A 22,718-nucleotide genomic window follows, 5' to 3' on the forward strand; every position below is an offset into this window, starting at 1 on the left:
AGGATAGCTAGCTAAGTATAACTAATAGGTTAATACTAAAGATATAGTAAGTAGCTAAGACCTTATTAAAGAATATACTGCTCGCTTAACTAAGAAAAGGAGGTATAAGACTAATTAAGGTAAGGAAACTTATTAGTATAGGGAGGCGCTATTAAATTAGTAATAAATCCCTACTAAATCGCTACTAACTTATTAATATATCGGCACGCTTAAATATCCTATAACTATATATAAAATAGTAAAATAAGAGAATAAAGGAAAACTATCTATACTACCTATTAAATATTATTAAGGAAAATAAAACTAAACTATAACTCTATTAAGACCTTAATAATAAAAGAGAAAAGGATAGTTATAATTAAATTAAAGAAAGATAAGACCTATCTATTACTTTTAACTACCTTTCTTCTTTACTAATATAGCGGGAACTAACTAAGGCGCCCCCTCCGCTATATTAAATACCTCTAGAAATACTAAAACTACCTTATCCTCTACTCCTTCCTTATCTTCTATATTAAGACCTATCTTTATTAGCACGGTATATACCTTAGCCTTAGTAAATAGTAAGGCGTACTACTAAAAGTATAGCCTATATTACTATCGATAAAGTAGAGTTTTAACTAAGATTCCTAGGCCTAGTACTCTAGGCTTATATAGGCAATATTAAATAAAGGTATAGGGTTAAGGTAAATAATAAGCTCGCGGCGCTTATTAATTAGTATATAATAGTTAGTACGCTTAACCTAGTATATTATTAAGCGGTCGCTAATAAAAAGGTTAAATAAAACTTATAGTAATAGACTTTTATATACCTATAGTCTTAAAGGACTTATAATAGGCTTTCTTAGCGGCGTTAAAAGCCTTAGCTAAATACTATATTATAATAGTAAGACGGCGCTAATTAGCCTTCTTAAAAATAAGTATACCTATATCTAAGCTATTATCCTTAGTATCCTTATTATTAGTTTTTAGCTTATTAAGCTTATATAAGTACTTAATAAGAGTAACTATATTAGCTTAGTTACTAAATATAAAAATAGTAGCCTTAAGAAAGATTAGCTTATTAATTATAATATTTAAAGTTAAAGGGAAACTTACTTAGTTATAGGTTATAGTATATTTATAGTATTACTTATTATATATTAAGGAAACCCCTAAGAAAATATAGCTAATTAAGAGTACTTTAATAGGCTTAGGCTTAGTTATACTATACTCCTTAATAACTATCTTAAAATAATATATATACTAGAGCTTATAAGGGATAACCCCCTAGGTCTTAACTAAGTAAGCTTTAGCCTTAAATTAAGTATACTGCTTTATAGGAGCGCGACCGCCTTATACCGCCGCCTAAGTACCTTTATCTTTAGCGCCGCTATTTTTAAGTTTATTAGTAGGAGGAGTTAGATCGCGGCTATCTTTATTATTACTATTATCGTTATTTTAGCCCTTATTTAGCTAAGTATTAAGATCGTCCTAGCCCTTATTTAGCTAGGCCTTATCGTTAATATTAGCCTACTTATTTTAAAAAGTAGCTTAAGTAATAATCTCTTATTAGCTAAAGCCGCCCTATTAAGATAAAGTAACTAAGTTATCGGCACTTACTTAAGAGCGCCTAGGTATAGTCTCCTTACTAGTATTAATATCGCTAATAAGGGTAATAGACTTATAAGTTTCCTAGCTTATAGAAGTAGGCTTATTAATAGTTAAAGTTAGGGTATTTAATAGGGTAATAAAGGTATAACCCTTGCTAATATTAAGTCTTAGACTAAAAGTCTCCTAAAACTAAGATTCCCTTATACCTTTCTTAGCTTTCTATATTAAAGGGGAACTAGCGTTACTACGAGACTTTTAAGCCGATCGCTTATACTTTTAGGGCGAACTTACTACTACCTACTCTTATATATAGTATAGGAATTTAGCGTTATAGTTCTTTATCTTCTTTAGTATAAAAGGTATTAGTATTAATAAATCGTTAATAAAAAGTAATATAAAAAGGTATAAGGGATTTATAAAAAAAAGTATAAAACTTTATAGTAATTATAAGTAAAAGAGTTAAAGAAAAAAAGAAAATAAAAGAAGTAAGAAAAGTATATATATACTCTTTATATTATAGTTATATAGCTATATATAAGCGATATTATAATAGTTACTTAGCGGTAACTACTAGTATAATAACTATTAATATTATAAAGTATAAGCTAACGTATACTTATATAAGTATATATATATAATATATAACTAAAACTACCTTTCTTCTTAACTAAATATATATAGTATAGTAAAAGTAATATATATTAAAGATATAGCTAAGACGTTTATATAAGAAGGGAGATAATTATAATAGTACTATTAAGAGGCATAGGCTAATAAAGTACTTAGGTATATAGTACTAAGGTATTAATAGGGTATTAGTAGGGAGTTATACCTACCTTACTTATAAGTTATAAACTACTCGCTACCTTAAATAAAGAGTAGAAATTCCTCTTTTTATAAGCTTTAGTCTTATAATAAGGAGAATATAATATATATAGTATAGTACCTCTAGCTATCTCTACTACCTAACTAATCGTACTATAATATATATTCCTTTATATAGTCGGCGATAGTAAAGCGGCTCGTTATAAACTATAGACTATATAAGAAGGGGTATATATAAAGGTACTTTTAAAAGGGACTCTTAAAGCCCTTACTACCGCTATCTTAACTATTTATATACCTATTAATAGACTTTATAGTTAAACTACCGCTAATAAAGATAGAAGGTATAAGGTACCTTTAAGTAATTATAGACCGGCTAATAAAGGTAGAAATACTTAAAGTAATACCGATAATAGGGGTAGTAATATACGCGATAAGGTTCCTTTAAGCTTATTTTTACTTTTATAAGATACTAAGGTTAATTATATTAGATAGAGAGATAAACTAAATAGGAAACTTTTAAAGGGAGTTTTATAAATAAATAGGAGTATAAAGGAAGTTAAGTTCGGTATACTACCCTTAAATAAATAAGTTAACTAAGCGCGTAAACTAAGAAGTATAAGTATTCCTTTAAATATACGTTTACTATAGCTAAGATAACTAAGGAGTATAGCTACTATATATATAGGCCGTATTAAATAACTATATAGTATCGATAATAAGTATAAGCCTATTCTTTATAACGTATAAATATACTATTAAGCTAGTTTAAATAATAAAGGTAAAAGGGCTACTAGCGCTAGAAGTAAGAGGGGTAAGGGAGCTCGCTTAAAGGATAAGAGAGGTAACTAACTTCCTATAAACCGCTATTACCGCGGCGTAGGTAAGATAAGAGAAAATAATAAACTAAAAGAAAGCCCTTATAAAGAGGTTTAAAGTAAGTAATAAGGTATAAGTAGATATAGCTAAATATATAACTAACTAGCTATATAAGAAGCTTAACTAGCTATACTAAAAGTATACTATAATAAAGGTAGTAAGCCTATATATAGTTAAGCTCGATATACTAAAAAGGGTATATAAGAGGCTTTATATAGAATTTCTTTACTAAGTAGTAAATAAACTACTACTTAGATAGGTAGCTAATAACTATTAACTACTACTAATAATTAAAGAGGATAATAAGCCTAAGTATATTATTAAAGAGATCTAATAAGCGTAGTAAAAGTAAAAGGGGAGTGGTAAATAGTAATAGGTGCTTATAAAGTAATAAGGGTATATAAACTTATTATAGTACCTACTAAACGACTTTTAGGATATAGAATCTTTAAAGAGATTTAAGAGATAGTAGGGAAATATAAAAGAGAATAATAAAGGAGGGGTAAGAGAAAGGGAATAAAAAAAAAGCAAAAGATAAAAAAGGGGAAGTAAAGGATAAAAAAGAAAGAAAGAAAAGAAGGTAAGAGTTAAGGGACGCTTACTAAGAAATAAGGAAAGGATAAAAAAGAACTATAGTATTAAAGGGAAATAATAAAAGATAAATAAAAGATAAATATAAGATAAATAGCGATAAAAGATAAATATAAGATAAATAGCGATAAAAGATAAATAAAGATAGGGATAAGGGTAGGATATAATAAGATAAGATATAAATATAATAGGATATACTAAGGATACTAACTTAATTCTAACTAATTATAAACGCTCCTTAACTACCGCTTAATTACTCTAAGATATTAAGGTATATCTAAGCCTAGCGTATAAATATAATAGTATAGGTAAGCTTAGTATACTAAAACGATAGTTAGAAATAAGTAATAGGATAAGGTTAAAGAAGGAATAAAGTATATATATAAAGGTCGCTTTAGTAGCTATTAAATATCTATTAAGATATATAGTCTTAAATAATATTAATAGTAGTAATTATTTCTTTAGTATACTACTATTATATTAGCGTCTTATTAAATAAAGTTAAAGGAAAGTAAAAAATAAAGAGGTAGTATAATTTAGTATAAGTATAATTAAAGTAATTATAAGTACGCGGCGACGCTTAGTTTTAGTAGGCACTATACTATATCTTAATATTTAGCGACGTTATTCGGCCTATATAAGCGAGATAGAGTAGCCGCTATATAGTAGTACTATAGGTCGCGCTATACTTACTAAGAGATATAGGTAGGCGCGTTAACTAGCGTAAGGGTAGTAGAGTATAGTCGCTTAGCGTACTAAGAGGTAAGGTGCCGCTATATAGAGTAGAGAAGCTAGCGGGTATACGAGGGCCTATAGTAGTTATAATATAGCGTAGCGCGGCGATAGAAGTTAAGTAAAGTAAGAGCGCGCGCGCGGAGGGAGTAAAGCTTAAAAAAGGGAAAAGAAAGAAAGAGGGAGAAGGGAAAGAAAAGGGGTATTTATACGTAGCGGGGCATATATATAGTTAGTAAGGTATAGGGGTATATACGTAAAAGAGGGAGGAATAAAGTAGAACGAGCATATAAAAGGGCGGTATATAAAGGGATAGGGCGAGTATAAGGTAAAAGGAAGCGACCGCGTATACTTAAGAAAAAAGAGAAGGCGATAATAGAAAGGGAGTAAGAGAGGAATAAGAGTACTATTAATAAGAAGGGGAGAGTAAGGGTAGTATTATAGGCTATACTTATAAAGGGCTAAGGTTATATTATAGTAACTATACTAAGGTTAGGCTAAAGTAAACCTATATATAAATAAAGCTTAACCTAAACTTAAGCTAAATAGCATTTAAATATAGGTTAAGCTAAGGACTAAGGAAGATAGATAGCTATAATAACTAAGATAGAGTTTTCTTTCTTTCTTCTTAGCTTTAAATAAATAATTATTCGGCCTTATACTACTATACTAAGTATATACTAGTCCTTAATAATACCTTATTAAGATCTCTAGCTATATTTATAGCTAAATTATATTATTATAAATCTATACTATAGTAGTCTTTAACTTTATTATAATTAATAAGTAAGTTAAAAGCCTCTTATTATAAAAAACTAAAGGAGTGCCTTAATAATTTATATCTTATTAATCTTACTTTTACTACTAATAAATTAATAAAGCTAGCTAATATTACTTCCTTTATTTTATTATATAAAATTAAGCTAATAGTATATAATTAAGAAAGTAATTTACTATATTTTATTTAATATTAACTATATTACTAACTCTTTACTTACTATAAAGAAAGTTAAGCTAATTTAAACTTATATTCCTACTTTTATATACCCTTATAATATAGTAGTTATATACCTAGGTAGCTTACTAGCTATAATACTAAAGTTAGTTTAAGTCTAGCTAAGGGTATAATTAATTTTTAGTTAAACTAGTAAACTATACTAACCTATTTATTAATTAGCTAATTAGCGCTTTTAAAAGCGCTTATAAATATACTAGTAGTCTAGCCCTACTATAGGTAGGCTAGCTTAGACCTCGCTTACTTAGACCTAGTAACGAAATTATTAAGACCTCCCCTTAACCTTAGTTTAGGCCCTTAACTAAGAAAATAAAACCCTAGGGCTAATACTAGTAACTTAATAGGTATAGCGTAAAGCTAGTATAATAACTTAATTACTAGCTTAGCTAAAGGCTAGTATTAATAAAAATAGCCCGCTAAGCCTTATAGTAGAAAAATAAGGTAGAGTCTAAGAAGATAATATTATAGGATAAGGTTAAAGATAATTATATAATTAACTATTAACTAAAACGCTTATACTACTAATTAATACTATATCCCTTATATATATAAAAGAGTTACTTTCTAAGGTTACTTTATAATAAAGCTAATATAATTCTAACTAACTATAATAATACTTAAGATAGCTAGCGTAAGATTCTTATATATTATAACCGCGACTTAGTATAAAGGTAGACTAGCTATAAAAGAAAGGAGGGTTTTCCTTTAAGTACTTTAGTTTTTCCCTCCTATTTAACGCTAAAGTTCTAGATACCTTTAAATAGGTTACTAGTATAATCTTAATTAATTAATTAACCTACCTTTATATTATATATAGTCTTATTAAAGTTAGCTATTATTATTTTAATAACGTTTTCTTTAAAGCTAGCTATATTACTTTATAACGTTCTTTATAGCTATAAAATAGTAATAAAAAGAAATAACTTAAAAGGGATAGCTTTTCTTTTAATAAGAACTTTTATAAAGGCCTTTAATATAGTAATACTAAAAAAGAAGCCCTATAAAGGATTAAAGCCTTAGTAAACTAATAAGGTAACTATCTTTTAAAAAGCTTTAAGCTTAGCTTAATAAGCCTATAAGCTAGCCTAGGATAAAGAGAGCTAAATAAGCTTTATAAAGGCCTAAAGTAGCTTAAAGTATACTATTAAAGCTACTAAGAAGTAATACTAAGAGAGCTTCTTAATAAAAGTAATAAGAAAAGATATTTTTATAGCTTTTTCCTATATTAAGGCTAAAGCTAACCTTACCTTTCTTAGTAACTATTATATAAAAGAAGAGATAGAGGTAAAAGCTAATACTTTTATAGAAAAATATAAGGCCTTTTTAAAAACCCTTTTTTTAACCTTAGACCCTAGCCCTAGCTCCTTTTCTAGCCCCCCTTAAAGCCTAGAAAAAGAAGAGCCTTTAAGCTATATAGGTTATAAGGGTATAGTAAAGTAAGACTAGCTAAGGCTTAAGGACCTTAAGATAAAAAGGGCTATTTTTAGCTCTTTTAATAAAAAAGCCCTTAGCTTAAACTCTCTTAGCTTCCTCCCTATTTAATATACTTATAAGGCTATCTTTATAGTCTTTAATAAAGCCTATAAAGCCTTATTTAACTAAGGATACTACTTTAAAGCGTAAAATAAAGCTATAAAAATTATATTTCTTAAGTAAAATAATCTAAACTATACTATCCTTAAAGCTTATAAGGTTATAAGTTTACTAAACTACTTAGGAAAGGTCCTTAAAAAGCTATATATTCCCTAGCTAATCTATATAGCTAATATAGCTAGGCTTTTAAACCTTATATAGCTAAAAAGATAAAAATAATAGTTAGCTATAAATACTACCTTTCTCTTTCTATACTATATTTAAAAGAAGTAGGAATTTAATAAGAAAGCTATTACTAGTACCTTCTTATTAAATATAAAGGGCGCCTTTAACTTTATATTAAAAGAATAGCTTATAAGGATCTTAATAAACTTAAACCTCTATAAGGCCCTTATAAGCTAAGTAAACTACTTCCTTATTAAAAAGAAGATCTAACTAGTCTTTAAAGGGTAGGTCTAGCCCCTTATAGACCTAGTAATAAGGGTACTTTAAGGGTCCCTTATTAGCTTTATTTTATTCTTTTTATTTATAAAGGGGATATTAATAGCTAAGAGGTACTAGCTATCTTATATAGATAGGTTTAGTATTTCTATAATAATAACCTTAGCTAAAAAGAATATTTAGTAGCTAGAAGCTATAGCTATTAACTTATTTAAATAAGCTAAGAAGTAAAGGGTTTATTTAACCCTTTTAAGATAAGACTTATTTACTTTAATAAGTAAAGGCAGCTTATTTTAAAGGGTATAATAGTAAGAGGCGTATTCTTTAAAGTAAAGGCCTTAGTATAGTAACTAAGAGTCTTTTTTAACTTTAAGCTATAATTTAAAAAATATATTAAGAAGAAGGTAGCTTTTATATAAGCTACTTTTAAAAGACTATCTTACTTAGTCTCTATAATATAAGGAATAGTATTCCTACTATAAATAAAGTAGCTATAATATACTCTCCTAATTATGTAAGCTAATAAGTAGTATATTAATTATAGATAAAATCCTATCTTATAAAGTAAGATTCGCTCTCTATTTTATATATTATTATATATTAAATAGGTTGCCGGTTATTATATAATCGGGAGTTAAAGGAATAGAGCTAGCTTAGAATACTAGTTAAGACCTTTTAAAAATACTAGTATAAGTAACCTTCTTTAAATATAAATATTAGTAAAACTAAGATACTTCTAGCTATCCTTAAGGTATTATTAAATTCCTTAGTCTTAGGGCTATATAGTAGCTTAAATCTAGTCTTAAAAGGTTTTTTCGTTTAGCTATAATTATCTATATAAGGTAGTATATTAGCTAATAAATAAAGATAGAATTATTAACTTTAATACCTCTTTTATATATTAATATACTACTAATAAATTCCAGTGAAAATCCTACCTTATACTCCTTCTTCCCTTTTCTTATATAGTCTTATATAGTTCCTTAATATCTTAAAATTCTACTTTTACTTATATACCTTAAGATATATAAAGAGGCCTATCTTTTAAAGCTTTTAAGTAAATCTACTAAGCTTATATAACCTTTATAATAGACTATAAGGCCTTGCTTTAGTATAGGGGGCCTAAGACCTTTAAGAGACTTATAAAGCCCTTTTAAAGGCTTTAAAACTAAGCTCTTTTAAAGGTCTTAAGGGCCTTTAAAAGATCTTTTATTAAGGCCTTAAAAGCTAAAGTAATACTACTACTATTAAAGGTATAAAATAAAAGGGTATACCTCTTTTATACCTTTTAAACCTTATACTTTATACTTAGTTACCTTATAAAGTAAGTATATAACTTAGCTATATAAGATAACCTTACTAGCTTAGGCTTTAACTTAAAAGCCTTAAACTATATTAAGCCTTATATATAGCTCTTTTACTTTCTTAAAGGCTTAGTAACTATTATTAGACCGAATTATAACTTAAAAAGAAAGAAAGAAAGCTAGCTAGGAGCCTTTATAAGCCTTAAAGCCTAAGGCCTTTATTATAATAATATAGGCCCTTAAGCCCTTAGCTAATAAGTAATATTAATACTTCTTAGCTAGCTTAGCTAGCTTAAAAGACTTTAAACTATAGCCTTTAGCCCTTTATATTAATAGTATTAAAGGGTACTTTAAAAGGTCCCTTATAAAGATAAACGCTTCCTCTTTTTATAAAATAGGCCTAAAAAATAAGCTTATTAAATTATATTATAAAAGCCTAGGACCCTTAATTAAAGTAATTAATATAAAGCTATTTATAATACTAAGGGTTTTAAAGGACTTAGCTAAAAAGCCTTAACCTTTAAGGCTTAGCCCCTTTAACTATCTTTATAAATAGCTAAGCTACTATAAAGAAGGTTATAGGCTTCTTAGACCTAGCTATATATATTAAAAGGCTCTTAACTAACTTAAAAGCTTTTTATAATATATAGCTATATTAATACCTTAGCTACCTAAGGATCTTTAGTAATAAGCTTACTAACTAGCTAGCTAAGAAAGGCTTAAAGGCCTTTACCTAAAGGACCCCTTTAGTCTTTATTAGCTACTTATAAAGAAAGGTTTAGTAAGCTATTAAAGACTATTAAATGGGCCTTTAAGCTATTAAAGTAGCTAAAAGCCTTAAGGCTAAAGGCTTAGGTAAGTACTATATATCTATTTAAAAAAAACCCCTCGCTTAGCCCTTAGCTTAGAAAAGGACCTAATAGGGAGGCTTAAGCTAACCCTTTTAGTTTTTTACTAGCTTCTTTTTAAAGCTAGTTTTATATTTTCCTTTTTAAAAAAGACTAATAAGGTAAACTAAGATAATTATTACTATAGCTAAGAAAGGTATATAGCTAGGCACCTTATCTTAAGGTACTTAAACTATAGGAAGGAAAGAAAGGTCCTTTACTAAACCTTTAAGAAATAAAAGGGGGCCCTTAGCTTACTTTTTCTTTATAGCTCTAAGAAAGAAAGGGAAGCCCTTTTAACCTTCTTAGCTAAGATAGTAGTCGGGATAGCTAAGTAGCTTAAAATAAAGTAACCTAGGGGCCCTTAGGCCCTTAAAGGGGAAAGATACTACGTATAAAGAACTAGATTAACCTTTTCTTTATCTTTACCTTTATAGCTACCTTTTCCTTAATTAGTTATAAGCCCTTAGGCTTTATAGCTAGCTAGGACTACTAATAAAGGCCTAGGCCCTTATTAGCCTCGCTATAGCCCTAGAGGCTATATATAAATAATAATATAAAAAAGAAAAATACTTTATAATATAATATAGTAATTACTTTCTTAAACTATAGTTATACTTTATATATATATATACGCCGCGATTAGTTAGAATTTAAGGTTATTAAGGGTATTAAGTAAACTAAGGCTATAAGGGCGCTGCCTTTAATAGCGCTAGTAATACTAATAGGTATAAATTCTATATATAATAAATATAAGGTTAAAGCTACTACTATTAACGCTATTATTAATAGCGCTAATATAATAAAGGTAGGCATTAAAATGCCTTTATATATATAGCAACTTATATAAGCTAGGTATAGAAATATTATAAGTATATTAGCGCGCCGCTACTACTACTAATAACTTTAATAATAAGCTTACTATTAAAGTATAAGATATAATATAGTTATTAAATACTAAACTTTAATCCTATCTTTTAAGCTTAGGTAAACTAAGGTAACTATATATATATATATATATATATAAAGATAAGGTATATATATATATATATATATAAAGATAAGGTATATATATATATATATATAAAGATAATATATATATATATATATATATAAAGATAAAATATATATATATATATATATATAGATAAGGTATATATATATATATATATAAAGAAAGGTATATATATATATATATATAAAGATAAGGTATATATATATATATATAGGTATACCTTAGGGCTAGTATATTAAACTTTATTATAGATATCTCTTTTATTATTATTACTTATATATAGCCTTTAAGGCTATAGTAAGGCTAGTAAGGGCCTAAGCCCTTATTAATAATCCTAGCTAGCTATAGAGCCTAAGGGCTTATAACTAAGTAGTAAAGGGGTAGCTATAAAGATAATAATAAAAGAAAGGTTAGTTTAGTTCTTATTATATAGTATTTTCCCCCCTTAAGGGCCCTAGGGCCCCTAAGTTACTATGTTTTAATACTTAGCTATCCCTATCTCTATTTTAGCTAAGAAGGTTAAAAGGGCTTCCCTTCTTACCTTAAAGCTATAAAGAATAAGTAGGCTTAAGGCCCCCTTCTATCTCTTAAAGGTCTAGTAAAAGACCTCTCTTTCCCTCTTATAGTTCGGGCACCTTAGGATAAGGTGCTTAGCTATATACCTTCCTTAGCTATAGCGGTAGTCGTCTTAGTTTACTTTATTAGTCCTTTTTAAAAAGGAAAATAAAAAGCTAGCCCTAGAAAGCAGCTAGTAAAAGGCTAAGAGGGTTAGCCTAAGCCTCTTTATAAAGTCCTTTTCTAGGCTAAGGGCTAGGTAGGGGGTCCTTTAAATAAATATATAGTACTTACCTAGGCCCTTAGCCTTAAGGCCTTTAGCCGCCTTAGTAGCTTAAAGGCCTATTTAATAGTCCTTAATAGCTTACTAGACCTTTTTTTATAAGTAGCTAATAAAGACTAAAGAGGTCCCTTAAGTAAGAGCCCTTAAGCTTTTTTTAGCTAGCTAGTTAGCTAGCTTATTACTAAAGATCCCTACTTAGCCGTGCCCTTACTACCTATATAGCCCGGAAGCTCTTCTTTTTCTAGACTTTAAGGGGGGCTAGGGGGGGGCTAGGGCTAGGGTCTAGGGTTAGAAAAAGGGTTATAAGGAAGGCCTTATATTTTTCTATAAAGGTATTAGCTTTTACCTCTATCCCTTCTTTTATATATAAGATACTAAGAAGAGTAAGGTTAGCTCTAGCCTTAGTATAGGAAAAGGCTATAAAGATATTATTTCCTACTACTTCTATTAAGAAGCGCTCTTAGTATTGCTTTTTAATAGCTTTAATAGTATACTTAAAGCTATTTTAGGCCTTTATAAAGCTCTTCTAGCTCTCCTTATCCTAGGCTAGCCTATAAGCCTATTAGGCTAGGCTTAGGGCTTTCTAAAAGCAAGTTAGCTTATTAGTCTTCTAGGGCTTAGATCCCTTATATAGCCTCTTTTTCGGTATCGCTATATTTAAGGCCTTTATAAGGGTTCTTATTAAATAGGAAGGTATTCCTTCTAAGTCGTCTCTTTTTATAGCCCTCTCTATAGCTATAAGGAGGTCCTATTCCTTCTTAGCTAGGTATTCTAAAAAGACCTTCTAGTCTACTTTCCTATAGTTATAGGTAGTAGGCCTAGCTAGTAGGGGCCTATTCGGGCCCCTTAAGCTAAGCTCGAAATCGATCTTTTATTGTTCCCCTCGAATCCCTCTATTTAATCTAGATCTCGTTATATACCTATTCGTTTAAACGAGCGCAACCGTCCTCGGCCTAGGGGCTTAGAACAGCGTGATAGCTTGTCAGCTAATAGCAAAAATGCCGCATGCGTCGCACTTCTCCGACGGTTAACGAGGCCTCCGCAACGCTCTAACTACGGCAGCGGTTAACGCCTTAACGAGCCGATGTAATATTACGAGTGGGCGCAATAAGGTGACACGTTATTAGCAGCACGGGGCGGGAACCTTTGATGCGACGATCGCGGCTCGGCGTTGCCTCGGCCTAGCGCTTTCCGACCGGCTATATCGTTAGCAATAGCGTGATCGCGACCAACCCCTAGAGGTCTTTTACGAGGTTCGTTTCGATTAAGCGAATGCTTGGCTCGGTCTCGGGACCTAGAAGCTGAGATAAACTTGCATAAGGAGATCGACTCCGACGACGCGCTCGAGTGGATTCTAGACTCTTTAACCGATAGGCGACAACGAGTAGGACGAAGGTAACTAGGGGAACCGAGGTCCTACGATATAGTATAGAGAGCTAACGTATAGAGCGCTAGGCGGATTTAGAAGACGCCGGATCTAATTAGTTTATTCTACGCCTATATTACTTAGCCGAGAAGTACGCCCGGACTATATTGCGTTATATACGGCTCGGCGTTAGGGTACTTAGCGGTAAAGCCGGATAAGAGCCGAGATAAAGGCTAACTCGAGGGGAGTCTAGACTTAGCTCTTAAGAATCGCATCTTTTAGCGATAAGGGATTAAGGATAAGGAACCTATCTAGAGCCGGCTAAGCAGTCTTCTTAAGCATTTAAGGCTTATTATACCCCGCGCCTATTTAGAGAAGGCTTATTAACGAAGCTCTTATATCACCTATAAGATAGTATTTAGTACGCGGTAGTATCCCCTCTACTATAACTACTCTTATTACTCTCGATAACCCGGTTTTCTAGACTCTTCTAGGGCGCACTTAGTAGATCCTTCCGTTATAAAGTTCTTACGCTTATCGGGATACTAGTTGCCTCTAGCTATAATAGTAGCGTCTTTACGTTACGCTTCTATAGGGGCGGATAAGGGGCAAAGACATCTATTAGCTAGTTAGCTATAGACTATAAATAATATAATATTAATTTCTTCCGATAAAGAATCTAACGTAAATAATAATAACGATAACAACGAATATAATTTTAACGCTAATAAGTCGTATCTAGATAACTCGCTTCCGTTAATTACTACTAATACGGTATCTATTACTAGTAAACGGTTTAGAGGTTAGCAATCCTAAAGTAGCGTTCTAGCGAGTAGATAGGCTAATAGTTCTTTTAGTATCTACCGATACTTACGAGTCCGAGGTCGCCGAAATAACTAGAAACGCCCGCCTATATAGTGCATCTACCATCGATTAAGTAGGACGGCTAGCTACTATAAGGATATCGTCGCTAGCTTTATCCTTTAGTAACCTTATTAATGCCTTGCCCGTCGCGACCGCCTCGCTCTAGATAGAGCCACCTATATCCGAAGATCGCAATAATTTATATAGTTAAGATGCGAATACCTTGTGTTAATCCCGTCCTATATCTGCCGCCGATGCTGTTTCTCCTAAGCTAGGGGTTAACCTAAGCACGACTCCTCCCCTAAATCGACACGGACTTATTCGTGGTTCTAACGTCGAGGGCCAACTAAGCGCTGCCGCCCCATATTATAATAGCTTAGGCTATAGAGGGGCCGACGAATTAACTCTAGCTCAAAGGACTATAATAGAACCCGGCAATTCCGGCCGCAGTTAAAGAAGCTTAACTAATAACGGCGAACGGCATCTCCTATTAGCAAACAATCGTAGGCTTATTCCTTACCCCTCACTATAAATTAATCGAGCACGCGTCGAGGAGTCTAAATACGTTAATAAAGATCCTAGGGCATCTCGTTCTTAAAATACCAACGAGACTAGGAGGAGGCGATTGCAGATGTCCTAGACTATCCGCAGCAGGTATAGTTATCGTCGTGCCGCAGCGAAGAGAGATTACGTAGAAGACCGGATAGATTATAGTAATAATAAGGGCATGCTAGCACGCAGGCGTTATAAAGCTACGGCCTCGGCTTATAGGCGGCGCGATCGAGTTAAGGATCTTTAGTAGCCCCCGAGATCCTAACCACGCCGTGCCCGGAGGCAAAAGAGCAACAGCGACATTATCTCGTCTTTAAATAGTAAGGTAGCTAGCCTAGCAAGCTACGAGGAATAGCCCCTTTCCGATGCGGTGCTTAAGTGCGTCCGAGACAACGGCACGGCAACGTTTTAGCTATAGTTTATATAGGCTACCTTATATATGGCATACGCTAGCTCGAAAGTCGATGGTCACGGACACGCAATCTTAGGGGAGAGAACTAAGGTATCCGTAAAAGGTAACTTAGAAGAGCCAACCTAGCGAGATAGCAAAGATGGCAATGCCGACGTCTACTAGGTGGAATGCTTACTGGCTCGATGGGGAAAGCACGCCTTCCTCCTAAGATGGTCTGATGGTACCACAGGGTGGGAGCCAATTGATTCGGGGACGCGCAGGAGTTGGGAAGACCACCTTATGCAAAAAGATGGTCTACGACTTTACCCGTGATACAAATTTGCATCGTTCTTGGGCGGAGTTGTTCGACCGCTTGCTTTGGGTGCCTTTGCGGAGGCTGAAAGGACAGCCCGGGAAATCATTGTCACGGGCTGCGCCTGGCATGGTGGACTTGGTTGTACTGGGTCTGAGGGCTTCTACTCTACTACTGGCTCCGCTTTACGGAGCCGGTTGCTGTGACAACATTCTCTTCGTATTTAAGTCCAACTCGAGGCTTCGCCTCGAGTTGGACTTTCCCTTCTCTTTAGACTTTAGCTCTAGATAGACAACACATAGGCACTGCTTGTTGAACAAAATCCGGGCCAGCCTCTTACACCTTATAAGTTTAAGATTTAGGCCCTAAGAGCAGCTTGATGCTATACAGTGCTCTGTGCGCTGTATTTAAATACTAGCCAACGGCCCGGGCTCCTTGGCTTGCCTGGGCCTTTTTGGCAGCTGCGATTAAGACTTTAACCGCTACACCTGCCACCTTGTTTCTCGCTAACCCAGGCCTAGTTTAGTCAAGTACAACCAACACACGGATAGTTAAGGATAACTTACCTTTATCGCAACTTAAACTTTCGGTTACTCCCTGACCCTGGCATGCTTCTAGAAACTGAAGCTGCGTTTCGCTATCCGCTTTGCCAACGTCACACATATCCCTCAAATTCCAGTTGCATCGATGCATACTGGTTTTGCAAATCTTTTTAGTCTGGTCGGTGGAGCCACAACGGCGCCACTCTGCAGCGACGGCCGTAGCAAAGACGAAATAGATAAGGGTAGTTTTCATGATAGATGGCTGAGAATATTCTGCTTGAAGTATGCTAAGATCAATGTAAAGTAATGGCTAAATGTGCTAGGATTTAGGGATATTCTACTCTTTTTATATATGTACCTGTCAAGCTGGTAAAATACCGCTACACCATGCAAAATGAGGGCACCCCCGATAGAGGTGTTACTAACGCGTATTATAGGCCCTTTCTTGTCCTGATAGTACCCTTAGCTCCCCTAACGCTTGGTTGGCCCCTAAAAGGTAGAGATAATTAGTACTACATTCCGATGTTAATGTTTTGTCTCGTCCCCCTTTACCTAGCTTTACGCATTAGCAAAATTAGCTTAATATTAGGGTATATAGCTCGAGGTATATATAAAAGCGGAATGCACTCTCTAACATTAATCCCTAGCGGCATCCCTCGTAGCCAATGCCCATCGTAACTATAGAGGCAACTGCTACACCGGCATGCCTTAATCTTAGACATTTAGCTATACACGGGTCAGAGATAGTATCAGGCAATTAATAAGAATTATCTAAAGAATAAGAAGTGAATAAACGAACGCACGGAGTTGTGCAGCTCTTTATATATAAAGGAAAGGTCCGTCGCGTAATTACGCAGTAGCGGTTGCCTAGCAGGCAACAGCGGCGTTGCGAGTAACATCGCCACTTCATGAATAATCACCCTAGGCAGGCTTGATATGCGACACTTGAGGAACGAAGAGACGAAAGGACTCTGCCTGCGTCGCGCTCCCCCTCCAGCCCCCCCACAGCCCACCCGCTAACCCCTGCAGTTCTAGGGGTTTTGTCTTTCTTCACCCTGACCCTTTCTCGGGAAAGAGAGATTAAAAGTGGACATAAAAGTAGATAGAGGAACTTTTCGAAGGTCGAGGATCTTACGATCAGATTCTGCATCTCTTTGTTTTATTGCTCTTTTTAGTTTCCCTTTTTCCGTCTCACCCTCTTTTATATCCCTCTGTGCCTTCCCTAAGTTGATATCCCATTTTCAGGTATAGTATACATTCCATCAGGAAGAGGGCACTTCTTGCCACTTACTGAAGGCCACGTAAGTCATCTACGTCAGTACCTTCAGCTCCGTTTCCCCGATCAGCAGACTTTCAAACTATTAGGTCGATAGCGCAATCTCTTAAGGTCCCCGAGCCAGTAAGAGATAATTAAATACCGAGCTCCTTAGAAGGTCCCCGTTCGAATACGAGATCGTACGAACCCCCCAACGGTCTAGGAAGAAGAAATAACAGTCTTTAGATCTTTCTTCTTACCTGGTTTCAAGCTGTATTACCTAGAGAGACCTAGAGACCTCAACTCGTTCGGACCTTCTTCTCGACACCCTTTGTCACCGAACAATCTGTAAGGCGCACACACACAACGAAACAGAGAGTCAAGAACGGGGCCAATGATTCAATTCATTGATCTCTGACGAGCTCCTTCAAGGGCTATGCTACCCTACTTTTATAACCACGAGATGCCTCCCAGCCCCGTGCTTTTCTCTGGAATAGTCGCTTCAGCCAGAAGTTGGAATCAACCAGCCATCTACCATGGTTAAGCACTTTAGGCGCGTGACAGGTTGCCCTCCCTCCCGAGGAGTTCGTCCCGAACTCTTACGCTCCCTTGCCGATAGATCGATCGTAGTCCGCTAGGAACTCCTTGTCGACGAAGTCACTTCGGGACACCCAGGAGTTCTCTTCGTCTTCGTGGCCTTTCCACTTCACCAGATATCTCCGACGACTTCTCGGTCCTTGATGACCGAGGATCTTTTCAACGTCATCAGCCATAAACGGATGGTCCTCAGGCTCAATAGGCTCTTGATCCCGAGCCCGATAGAACTCCAAGCTGCTGACAGGCAAGACATTGTGAATCTTGACTGTTGAAGGCAGGCGTAGTCGGTAGGCTAGTTTGTGACCCCCAACGATTTTTTCAATCTGGTATGGCCCGACGTAATTACTTGTCAGTCAGCTTTTTGGTCGGACGTCTTAGCGGAAGGTTCTTTGTGGAGATAAGGACCTGTCGGCCAGTATAGGCACCGCTGTTAGTAGGTCACCTAAAGGATCAAGGGAGGGCCACCTGAAGGATTATTATGAGGCTATGTATCGGGGACCTATAAAGACCTCACGTATAGGGCTAGTTTGGTGCCTATGTAAGTCACCTAAGGGTCCCTCTAACTACGGCATAAATAGGGCCCTATAGCGGCTTCTTTCTAGCTAGATTATATATCTTTATCCTTTCTTATGCTGCCCCTACCTTATAAGTACTAGAATAAGAGTCTATCGATAGTTATAAGCCCGTATATATAACTAGGGTATCTTTTACCTATCTTTACTAATTTTAAAGCTATTACTAAGCCCTTTTCGAGGCTAATTCCCTTTAGCCTTAGTATTAACGTAAGAACCTAGTCGAATTTAAGGGCTATATATAAATCCTATATAACTTATATCCCTCGTTAAAAGAGGTAAAATCTATTATAATAATACCCTCTATATAAATAGGTAGGGAGTTATTCTCGCGAAGAGAGATACGAGAAGTGTATAAAAATATATAAAGGTAAAATTAGAAGTAAGGGGTCGGACAAGTAGGGCAGAGAGATTTAATTCTTACGGGGGCAGCAATAAAGGTAGGGGAGTGATTATTATATTGCCTTAATTATCCTTCTTTCCTCTATCTAACGCCCCTCTTTATACCTATCTAATATCTTAATTAATAAAGAAGATCCTACTTAAAGAAGCTACTAATTTCCTTTTAACTACCGAGCTTTTTACCGGTTTTCCCCTCCTTTCTAGCCGTTGCCGGCATATCCGTCTTATCTCTCGCTACCTCTATAGGAAGCTATCGCTACTTCTGCTTCCCCTCTTACCCCTACCCTCCTCTCTATACCTCCTTTTAGCTCCTTCCTTAAAACCTATTTTTTTTAGCTTCCTAGGTCCCTCGTGCTAAGGGATATCTCCGAGAACTACGAAATTAGGCCACGCTTCGCGACACACCCCCTTAGCAATAGCCTGCCCTTATAGTAAGGGCATGGCTAATACGGCTTCGGGCTAGTAAGCGTATAGAGGAGGTCTTAGTCTGCACTTATCCCCTACTTAAGAAATCCGGGTTTTAGCCCCGGGCTCTTTTAGACCTACTTTAGGAAAAAGGGACCTAAGGAGGGAATTAAGTCCTATAAGAAAGGGGGGCTTCTTTAAGGATAAGTCGCTAAAAAGGGGGCCTTTAAAAAGAATAAGTCCTAATTAAGCTAGGGGCCCTCCTTTAGGATAAGTCCTAATTCCTCTCTTTAGCTATAGACGTCTCCTTCCTCCTACGTACTATTAGCTTCTCTCGTAGACTCTTAAGGCGGGCTTCTAAGGATAGCTTCTCTCGAACGTCTTCTAGCCTAATTTACTATAAAAAGATAGCTAGCTTTTACTTTAGTAGGGGCTTTATAAGACCGTTAGCTTTTATTAATGCTATTAGAACCTAATAGACTAAAATAAGTCCCCTTTAGGCCTCTTAGTATAACTAATACTAATAGATATTAATATACTATAGCTAGGTCGATAGCTTACTATTTTCTTCTATAAGAATCTATATAGTCTATATATTATCGTATTTTATAGCTAACGGGGACGGAATTTATAGTCGTAAAGAAATAAGTAGCCGGCTAAGGAAAATCGCTTCCTTTAACGCTTTTAAAAGAGCTAATAGCTCTGCCTCTATACTAGCAGCCGTAATAGTAGATTGCTTCGAAGCTCTCTAAGCAATAGTTCCTCTAAAAAGGGATATAATATACCCCTATAAGCTCTTTCTATCTAAGGAATTATCTATAAAGGACGAATCGCTTAAATAGAGGAAGATTTCGGTAGCTAATTTCTTCCTTTCCTACCCTCCTAGGCGTAGACTATATAATCTCGTTAAATAGAAATAAAGGATAGCTTTATCTACTACTTCTTAATGCCTAGGGCTAGGATTCTAGTTATACCTAGCTAGCTAAGAGACCGTAAAAGAGATATCTAGTCTAGTAGAAATAGCTAAAAAAAGCAAGGAGCCTACCTTTTATTAATATTAGTATTTCTCTTACTCCCTAGCTTAAAAGGACGGATTAGGCAAAAGCTCTTTATTTAATATAGGCGTAGAGGGAAGCTTCTTATCGAGGGAATTAAGGAGGAATTTATAAGCGACCTTATCGATATAGGCGTCCTAGGTAAGCTAGATAGTCCGTTAGGACCTATTCTAAAAGATTCGTATTCCTAGGAACTACTTTAGCTCCCTTAGCTTAGTTATTTTATACCTTTATTATAGGCCTTATATAGCCTCCCTAGTAGTAGCTTCTTCCTCTTTTAGGTAGGCCTAGATAATATTATTAACGTAGAAGAAGACTATGATTTTACCCTTCTATATTATATACGGTTCCTAAGGGACTTTCTTAAAGCCTAGGGCTTTAAGGGAACCTATTAAATACTATTACTAAAGAAGGGGTAATCTTCGTAGTTTATATAGAGCTTTCCTAAGCTATAGAACCTTTCCTAGCTATTAGAAGCTTAGTAGAAGGCATATATAGATAACTTCTTCTTCCTTAAGTAGGTAGTTAATAAAGGCGTTAACTATATCTATCTATTTAAGCTCGAATTTTACTACTATAGCTATAAGGGTCTAAAAAGATATCCTTACTAGGGTAGTTGCCCTAGTAAGAAGATCCCCTTTTTCCTACTAGTTCCTATAAATAACTAGCTAGGCCTTATACCTTTAAAGGAAGCTATATTTATTAGTCTTATAGATAAAGACCTACTTATAGCTAAGGACCTATTTTTCTCTTACGTTTTCCTTAAGGACCTCTTTAAAAGACCCTATCTCTTTATATAAGGCTAGGTAGTCTTTCTAGGCCTAGAAAAACTAGTCTTTAAAGGGGTGTCTTTCTAGCTGCTTCTAGTTTACTAGTAGGTTTAGGAGGTCTCTTTTATATACCTTCCTTACTAATAGCTATAGCTTAAAGAGCCGGCCTACTATAAACGCTTTATAGGAACCGTCTTTTATTAGCGTTAGGTAGAAGTCGGGAAAATAATTAAAATAGGGGAGAATTAGTCTTCTTTAGTATCGGGCCCTATACCTTCCTTTACTTCTCGAAGCAGGGATAAAAAGGTAGCTAGGTAATCCCTTAAGAGAGGTGCCTTTCCTACCCCCTTAGGGGTCGAGACGGGAAGACTAACTAAAAAAGCTACTTCTAGATCTTCTTTTTATTCTATAAGAGGAAGCGTAGGGAGGTAAGCGTATTTTAGCTCTACTACTTTCCTATAGTCTCCTTCTTCGTTTAGATTATCTAATATAGTAGCTTCCTCTTTTTCTTTAAAGTCGGTGTTATCCTTAACTACTTCGACGTCGGTTTCTTCTTCCGTTTCCTTATCTAGGACCTCTTCTTAAGACTATTAAGAAGGGGGGATTTAGATCTTTTAAATTAGCTAACGTTATAAGAGTAAGAGGCGCTATTAATCCCTCTTTCCGTTAAAGAAGCTAGATTTATCGAAAATTATATCCCTAGTTAAAATAACCTTTTATAAAAGAGAAATCTAGATCTAAAAGATATTTATAGAATTATAACTAATAAGGTAACTAATAAAGGCTCTAGGATTAAGCTTTCTTTTCTTCTTTCTTTTTAGCTATATATCGGTAGTTATAGCGTATACCTTATAGCTATAGGTATAAAGGTAGGCTAGCGAGGCCCTCTTCTTTATAAAGAGCTCGAGGGGTAATTTCTAGTCTATTCCTTAGGTCTTAAAAAGGGTCTCTAGGTCCCTATAGTCCCTTAGTCCCCTAGGGTCCCTTAGGGTCCGGTTCTAAAGGTAATAGGCGGTCTTAACGACTTCCCTCTAAAGGTTATAGGGAAGCCTCGTAGTAAGTCTTATTATATAGGCCCTTTTTATTATAGCACCCCTTAATCTTTCTACCCCTCCGTTCTAAGCCTAGGTATTTAATATTAACGGTAGGGGTAAAATACCCCTTTTTTAAAGCTAATTTAAGATATCCTTTATAAATAGCTCTTTATTAAACTATATCTTCTTTACCTTATAGCTAAAATAGGATTTTATTTAGTTAACGAAGTCCTAGAAGGCAAACTAGTTATACTTACTTAGGTAGGTTTATAAGAAATAATAGAAAACTATCCCTAAAAAAGCGTCTATAAAAAGCTTTACCTTAATAAAGCTTTCTTAGTCCCTAGAGACGTTAGTCTAGTCGACCTAAATTTTATTATATAGCTAGTCTAGCTATAAAGGCGTTCGTCTAAAAATTTATCTCTTAGTCTTTCCTTAGCTATAGTATTTATATTTAATAGTCTTTAGGCCCCTATAACGACTAGTATTATTCTTAAGGGATAAACCTATCGAGGGGTTTATATTAGTAAATATTATAGGGCGTGGTCTAAGTAATAATAAGTATATTACGTTAGTAATAAGTTAGAGGTTATAAACTATAGACTATAACTAGGTAATTAAAATTAAAGATAGAATCGTAATAAAGATCTATATTAAAAGCTAGAGAGCTATCTATCTAAAAGAGTAAAAGTAGGTAGCTATATATACTTATAGACACTATCTTTAGATTACGGATCTAGCTATAATCCCCTTTATAGCTTACTATAGCTTACTTATAAGCTATACTCCTAAGTAGTAATCTATCTATATAAAGCTTACTTAGCTTATATATACTCTAAGTAAGCTAAGCTTAAGTAACTTCTTATTCTAACTATTATTCCGAGCTA

At 34.3% G+C, this 22,718-nt stretch overlaps 1 protein-coding gene across 1 annotated transcript; it reads right to left on the reverse strand.

Annotated features, from left to right (window-relative positions):
- Window positions 1-17,595: 17,595 nt before the first annotated feature.
- On the reverse strand, window positions 17,596-17,769 carry HRG_03279 (chromo (CHRromatin organization MOdifier) domain-containing protein; the record flags this gene model as incomplete). The annotated part of the gene is made up of 1 exon (XM_044861750.1): window positions 17,596-17,769. One exon carries the CDS (start codon window positions 17,767-17,769, stop codon window positions 17,596-17,598), a length of 174 nt encoding a protein of 57 aa, XP_044722776.1.
- Window positions 17,770-22,718: the final 4,949 nt, after the last annotated feature.

The sequence above is a fragment of the Hirsutella rhossiliensis genome (genome assembly GCF_020360975.1).
Source record: "Hirsutella rhossiliensis strain HR02 chromosome Unknown scaffold00003, whole genome shotgun sequence".
Classification (NCBI taxonomy): Eukaryota; Fungi; Ascomycota; class Sordariomycetes; order Hypocreales; family Ophiocordycipitaceae; genus Hirsutella; species Hirsutella rhossiliensis.